Source organism: Polypterus senegalus, chromosome 7, assembly GCF_016835505.1.
Source record: "Polypterus senegalus isolate Bchr_013 chromosome 7, ASM1683550v1, whole genome shotgun sequence".
Taxonomy (NCBI): domain Eukaryota; kingdom Metazoa; phylum Chordata; class Cladistia; order Polypteriformes; family Polypteridae; genus Polypterus; species Polypterus senegalus.
In genome coordinates this window covers 167,901,553-167,909,305 of record NC_053160.1, presented here as the reverse complement: position 1 = coordinate 167,909,305, position 7,753 = coordinate 167,901,553, and the positions used below count along the sequence as shown (strand labels likewise).

General features: G+C 37.8%; 1 protein-coding gene across 1 annotated transcript; it reads left to right on the top strand.

The window, feature by feature from the left end:
- The first annotated feature begins 6,462 nt into the window (after positions 1-6,462).
- Positions 6,463-7,753, top strand: LOC120532089 (thymic stromal cotransporter homolog). The gene is made up of 2 exons (XM_039757993.1): positions 6,463-7,576; positions 7,719-7,753. Exons 1-2 carry the CDS (start codon positions 6,463-6,465, stop codon positions 7,751-7,753), a joined length of 1,149 nt encoding a protein of 382 aa, XP_039613927.1.

Sequence of the window (7,753 nt, the reverse complement as noted above, 5' to 3'; positions counted from 1 at the left end):
ATACAATCATACATTTTGGAAGATTAAAATAAAATATCTTTGTGATTGACTGTCCAAGGACAGTGTTGTGCCCCATGCTGCCCACGTAAGCTCTAGCCTGTAATTATATTGCATTGAAATATGCAAGCTTGGCAATTAAAAAATTTAATTTAATAAAATGATGTTTCACAATTTTTTATGCTTGGTGTATATTTAACATACCAACGTAACTCTATGATATGTCAGCAAAATATATAACTTTCTTTTGATTTGCCAAAATCAATTTCCTGTTATTTTTAAACCAAATAACATCATTTATAGTACTAGTGTATTTTCTAAATGCATGAAGACATTGAATATTAAAACCTGAGTCTGACTGAAGCCTGTCGAAATAGGAAGACTGATTGACAATGGACTTCTGTTTTCTGTTCTCTATTCATTTTGAATGTAATATTATACCTTAAAAACTAATTATACGTGTTTAAATACTTTGCAAGTAATTGATCTGTGAGAATGTGGGTTTGCCTTGCAAAAAATCATTTGGTTCATGTTACTTTTTTTTCAAGATAAATCACAAGCTTCCATTTTCAGAGAGGTACCCCCAGTCTCCTACACTCCCACGCTGTCCTGATGTGGCTTATACATTTAAAATTTTCCCACCTGTACCTTGGCCTCTGAAAATTACTTGAGTATGGGCTTGGGGGCTCCTGAGGCCTATAAAACTAGTAGTCATATTCATCTTTTGTTTTCTTGTATTTTTAACATTGTTAAAAACTATCCACATTCTCCTGTGACACAGTCTTCTTTTCCTTATAGATGTAGCCATGTTGGGGACTGGCTGCTAGAACGCAAAGCCCCATTGCTGAGAGGCATTTCCTGAAAGTCACATGTCATAACGTCATTGGTGCGAGGTGTTAAAAAGCCAGCACCACATATATCTAATCATAAAAGATTTAGATTTGTGAAGAAAAACAACAAACTTTTCAGGCATTTCATAGTTAGCTTTCAAATGTAATTTTCTACCCTCTGATTATGGTTTGTATCTCGTGATTTTTTGTTCTGATTATATACCCTTTTTGGCTTTTGACTTAAAACTCTGTTCTCATGCTATGATTCTGGCTACATGTCACAAGATTTGTGATTTAGTTATTGTCTTCCTGGCTACAATCCTTGCGTGAATTCAAATTTTTCCACCTCATCACCCAATTCTATTTTCTCTTAAAACTGTTGTTGGCTTGTGCAAGCACCATACTCAAATAATGATTAGAACTGTCTGCTACTGGACACTCACCCCCATAGATAAGGGAGGCAAACACAAAAGTGGCATTGGCCATGATCACAATATGGTGACAAATGTCTGAGAACAGAGGGAGAAAGCCAGAGAGCCTGTCTTGCCAGTGCAGACAGAGATCTTACAGTGGCATTAATTCAGCAGTATAGGGATTTATATAGCAACATCTACTGTCAGTTGGAAGAACTGCAGACTGTGCACAGTTACATAACATGGAGGCAAAAAGTGATGAAGGAAACAAGTGAGAGTGGTGTGTCTTTAGATTTAGGGTCCTACTTACTCTGAAGGTGTTGGTTCCAATCATGTGATGAACTTAAGTTTTAAAGATTATGTTAGAAAAAGTATGAATAAAATAAATAAATATATTAATAGGAATGCAAAAGCAATGGGGACCAGTATGTTTATACAGATTCTCCTACCAAAAACCAATACCTAAGCAATAGGGTGTTAGTACACTGAAGTGCATAGACCCTGTAAAAAAGACAAAATAGGACAACTAACAGTTGGAGTTACAAGTTGGGTAAAAAAATATTTACTGTTGAATAGTTATAAATGGCAGTTGGGGTGTGCTCAGGCATTCTGTCTGCAGTGGCTCTGGTACTTCGAGTGAAACAGTGCAGTTGCTTCCATCTGGTCACTAAAGAAAGAGTGGTGGATTGTGGAACCCAACTTGAAGGGTTTGCGAGTTGGTGGAGTTAGTTTGCGGGTCACAGGTCTTCCGCTGGGTCAGTCATTTAATACAGTATATGTGATATCCCTGACACCAACTGCAACCCTTCGAGTATTTCCTTTATTTTAGTTATTATCATAACACTAAAAAGTCTCATTGCCAACAAACCATAATAAGAAAGGTGAAGATATTCAATATTAAAGCTGCATGTACCTTTCATCTGTATGATTTGTTTTTTGAATAATGGTTAATTGCAAGAAAGAAATGCTTCAGTTCCAGTTTAAAGTCAAATTCAAACTTACTGTGCCTGCATTTAATCTTTGCACCTAAAGAGAGTTGAGTTAATATGCAAACTGGTATATGAATATGATTAGGCTGACACTGCAATAAGAATCTGAAGGGCTCAATACTGTAAGTAATTCTTCATTGAGGTTAACATCCTGTTGGTCTTTTGAAAGCCAGTTTTTAAAATTTCACACCTTGTTTTAAATCATTCACATAATATTTTTTCTCTCCCTCTCCACCTATCCATTTCTTAATGCTCTGTTTTTATTTTTGAATTTATACATGAAGCTAAATTTACAAAAATGTTTTGCATCAATTAAAAATAAATAAATAGATTAAAATTTTTGGGAAATACTTTGTTTCTTTGAGGTATATGGATATGAGCATAATGGAACTCAGCTTAGTTGTGGATATTTTTATTTAAGTATTTGTTCATTATTGCTGTGTAAGTTAAAAATTTAAACCTTGGTCCGTTTATATAATAAAAAACAAACATAACAGCAAAGTGACATATACCAAGTATATTAATACATATTTTAAACTCATTATGCACAAATGTGGTGTGGTGATTTTTGACCAATTATCCTGCACTGGCCATTTTGCAACATTCTCTCGGTCTTGCAGATTCACTCTATACAGTAGCTGCAAGGTCAGACCGTATCTGATGGAGTATGTAGAACAGGACCTGGTCCAGAGTTTGGTCTTGTCATGCCTTGACTACTGTAATTCACTGCTGGCAGCAGTAATAGCATGTGCTACCAAGACATGCCAGATGATTCAAAATGCATTGGCACATCTGGTGTTCAACCAGCAGAAGTGGGCACGCGGTTCTCCTCTTTTCAGATCACTGCTTTGACTTCCTGTAGCAGCATATATTAGTGCTTGCCTACAGAGTAGTCAATGGGTCACCACCTACATATGAGGAGACACTTGTGAGGTCCAATATGGTTTCTCACCCATTCAGGTCTGTTGATGACAAGTGTCTAGTGATGCCACCTCTGCGTGGCATCAAAATTCAATCCACGCTCTTTTCATTTGCATTTGGTGGAATGAACAGCCCATCTCCTTTAAAATTCTACCTCCTTCACTCTGTTTAAGAAGCGTTTGAAGACTCTCTTGTTCGGTGGAATTATGTCCAATTCATAATAACTTTGATAGGTTCCTGTAATCAAGGAACTGGAACTGATTTGCATTTTGCTCTGAGCTTTTTACTTGTGATGATTAATTTTGTAATTTTGTCCTGTAACATTTGTTTCAAAAATTATGTTGACCTCTTTTGTAAAATGTTTTGGATGAGTATGCCTCCTAAGCAAATAAATGTAAATACAGTGGTTAGTATCATATGAGTTCAGTTATTACAGTAAGAATAACTTCATTATTTAATTATCAGCGTTCTTATTCCTTATATATTTTTCTGTCTTTTTGAAATTTCTGATAAGAGCTTCTCTGGACATTTTCTAAATCTCATTTTAACCAATTACGCTTGGGTTTCCTCGTCAGTGATGTGCATGTTTGAGACAATTTAAATGCTCCAAGTAAGTGAACAGTGTGTGAAAGCAGGTGTGTGCATGAGCAGGTCCACTGATGGTCTTGCAACCTATTTGGGGCTGAAGCTGCTTTGGTCCCTCATGACCCTGCACTAGACTGAGCAGGTTTGAAAATGTTACATTAAGTATAGTGCCTTTCATTTGTAACCACTATGTCATATAAAAATATCTGAAAAAAATCCACAGTCCAATCATTAGGTGTGGGTGTGTTTTTATCCAGCGCCCTAGTCGCAATATTGTGGCTTGCATAAGGCACTCAGGTGTCTGAAGTTTATTGGCAGCCCCTACTTTGTACCAAATGTGTGTGTGTGTGTAGGTTTATATGTGTCTGTGCCCTACAGAAGTTTGTTTCTACACTTAAAAATAAAGGTGCCACAGTGGTTCTTCTGAGTAGTACCATAGGGGAGCCATTTTTGGTTCCCAAAAGACCCATCCATGTGAAGGCATCAGAACGAACCTTTTATTTAAATCCATAACAGGCTCCATACCAATGAAATACCAGTGGCTCATAATTTTAAAAGGACCCTCGCTGCATTAGATAACATAGACTAAGTCCTGGTTTTCTTAATCTGTTAGTGTCCTGCTAGTTAGACTACAATAACATTAAAGGTGTCATTTTTTTCACATATTACAAAGTTTTTCAAAGCACAAACAACCAACTTCATATACAACAAATCCTTCCCAGAATTAAGTGGTACTTTGCAGGGCCGGATTAAGGTGGGTGCTATTGATGCTGCAGCATTAGGCTCATTACTGAAATAGGCCCAGATGAAAACAGATGAGAATTTGCTGGAAGCTGAACAGTTTTCCTTTGCTATATTAACCTCAAAATAATTCTTAGAATGAAATTTGGAGTCCGACTTTCGGACGCCTAGACACAGCGTTACTTATTATACAGTTACTATTGTTCTTTGCGCTGTGACGTAACTATAACGTTGTTGTGTTTATTGTTAACCGAAAATTTCAAGTTAATGCTATCAATTTTATGTTAAACAGTTTACTTAGTAATTTAGCTGCATTTTTTGCAATATCTTGGGGATTCTTGCCACTTTATTATTGTTCAGTAAGTGCCACATAGTAAATGTTTCACTTTGAAAGTTAGTTGTACAGTAAAAATTGATGGCTATTTAAATGGTTTTCTGTAAAGGTAAAACTAAAAGCCGGCCTGCGGGCCCGGCATGGATGTTTAGAATTTTTTAAATCCTCGACAGGATTCTGGTCTATTATGAAATTTAAATCGTGGACAAATTTTTACCCTTAAGAGCCTGAACTGAGTCACTTTGACTCAATGTCTCTGCAAATTCATTTTTTCTTACTGTTTCGTAAGAGAATTGCAAAATTTTATGTATTTCAATGTTAGGTTTTCTGCATTAAGTGCACTTGCTACTGTGCAGACAATTGCTATTGAATGTTGATGTTACATAGTTTGATGTTAATCTCGAGTTGTCACAATACTACATCGTTATTATTATTCATGTTCAATAATGGCTGGCTGGTTGCGTCGCAAGCAATTAAGGCTCCATGGTCAAATGCACATTTACCAATGCCAAGAAAAAATAGGCCTTTTTTGCGCTGCAGCATCAGGCCTAGTTTCGTCTTAACCCGGCCCTGGTTCTTTGTCAATCAATGAGTCTACGAGGAACCACATAGCCTACTAAAGAACAATAAAGTGCCATTAAAAAACCATTACATTTAAGAGTGATTAGACCTCCTCCAGTACCAGACCATATTGAATATACTTAGTACTGTTTTTTGTACTAATGTTACACATAAATTGTAAGTCGCATACATCAAGGAATGTAATGGCAATGTAATGGTTTCTTTTATTTGTAACAAGCTCCATGCAATAAATAGCCATGAATGAATTGTAACAGATTAGTGAAATACCAATGGCTCACGATTTTAAAAGGACTCTTGCTGCATAAAATAACTCAGACTAAGTTCAGGTTTTCTTAATCCTTAACTGTCCTGGTATCGCCTACTAAACATTTTCTGCAGTACAGGAAATTTCTCAGAATCAAATGGTGCTTTGTTTAGCAATAATTCTACCAAGAACCACACAATCCAGTAAAGTGTTATAAAATTCCATTGAAGAACCAGCATTTAACTCGTATCGAAATCACATAACTGAAAACATGACTTTGGTGCGGGAGAAGTCCCAGTCTACAGCAGGCCAAAGTCACATACGATAGTGACAGACAGAAATTCTCACGTCATTGATCTGAATTCATCAGCTGCAGAAATTAAAAGAACTGTGAAAGTCCTAGTGTTTCTTAACTGACGGGGACGCTACTGCTGAGATGGGGGAACGCAATCTAGTTTTGACTGGTGCGCTAAATTACCAGGCATGTAAAAAAAAAAAAAAACCAAACGGAGGTCGTTCGAGTTGATGGCTGTCTGCCAGGACCGTTGTCAGCAATATGGAAATGCGGAGTACAGTATAGGGTGACGCGGGGTAGGCTAAGCAGTAGCTCCGGTCAAAAATACATAGTGCTGTCTTAAAGATAGATACAGTACTAGCTTTGACGTGGTTTCCGAAAGCCACTAAACTTTCCTGTTCTTAGAAATAAAAGTTTATGGAAAAGTAAGATAGATCGGCGTTGAACGTCCGGATGTGATGCAGATGTGTACTACGAGGAAAACCAAAGTGAAGTCAAAGAGCATCGGGCTGCGGTTCTATTCAGATCGCCATGTGTCACCGACTACGTGCTTTCATCGAGCCTGTGGTTTTGTCCGCTCAATTCGCCAGCACGATCTATGACACGGCGCTGCTGATGACACTAAAGGAACGATATAATGTCACCGCTAACTACTCTCTCTGCAACGCCTCGCACTCTGGAGACGAAGAGCAGCAGAAGGACATCTCGGACTTCTACATGATTTACACTGTCTTACACAACTCTTTATCCATCTTGACGGGTTTTTACCTGGCCATCCTTGGGGACAGAGGGTTCAGGAAACTGTCCGTTTGCTGCCCACTTCTTGGATATGTGATATCTAGAGCAATGCTGCTCCTGGTGATTCTGCTAGACTGGCCAGTCCAAGTCATGTTCGGAGCTGCTGCCCTGCAAGGCTTGTCCGGAGGATATGCGTCCTACTGGGCTGGGGTCATGACAATAGCTTCAGATCAAAGTACTGTGGAACAAAGATCCCTTCAGCTGGTTAGTGTCGAGGTAGCTTATGGTGTTTCAGGTTTTATTGGCAGTACCACCTCTGGGTACATTTATAATTTGGACATCCATACAGAACACCAGGGGGTCATTCTTTCAGGGCTCAGTACGTTATTCTTTTTGTTTAGCTTGACCTACACCCTTTTCATTTTGAACATCCATAATCCTGCTATTCACTCACAAACAAGAGATCCCCAAGAGGAACATAAGTCAATCAATGACAGTAAAGAGGAAGAAAGCAAACATGAATGTGGGACTTTGGTTTATGCCCCCTCCAACGATTCTGAATCTTCTCCGAAGCTCATAGACACAGATATTGGAATTTGTTCAACTTGTTACAATAAAGTTAACATCTTACTGCTCTTCATTGCTGGCTTCATGTACCGTGTAGCACATGGACAATTTGTGTATATTTTGCCTTCATTTATGGTTAAGAAGCCACTAAACTGGAATGCAAAGCAAGTTGGGTATGGAAATGCAGCCGGCTTTGTGATCTCCTTCACCAGTTTTGCGGGAACTTGGTTTTTCTCAAAATGTTTGAGGGATGTCAGCATGAGCATCATTGGTCTTGTTTCGTTTGCATCTGGTTTGCTGGTTATGGCATTTGTGCAGAAAACCTACATGTTCTTCATTGGTAAGACAGCACATGCAGGTTTTGCAGTTTTTTTTAATGCTTTTCAATACCAAACTACAGTTAACAATCATAATCTATTGTACAGTTTGCAATTGTTCATTTTACATTATTATCGCTTTCTGATTGTTTTATTTTTTTATAGAAAGAATTCATATTGTTAACTATATTCATTTATGA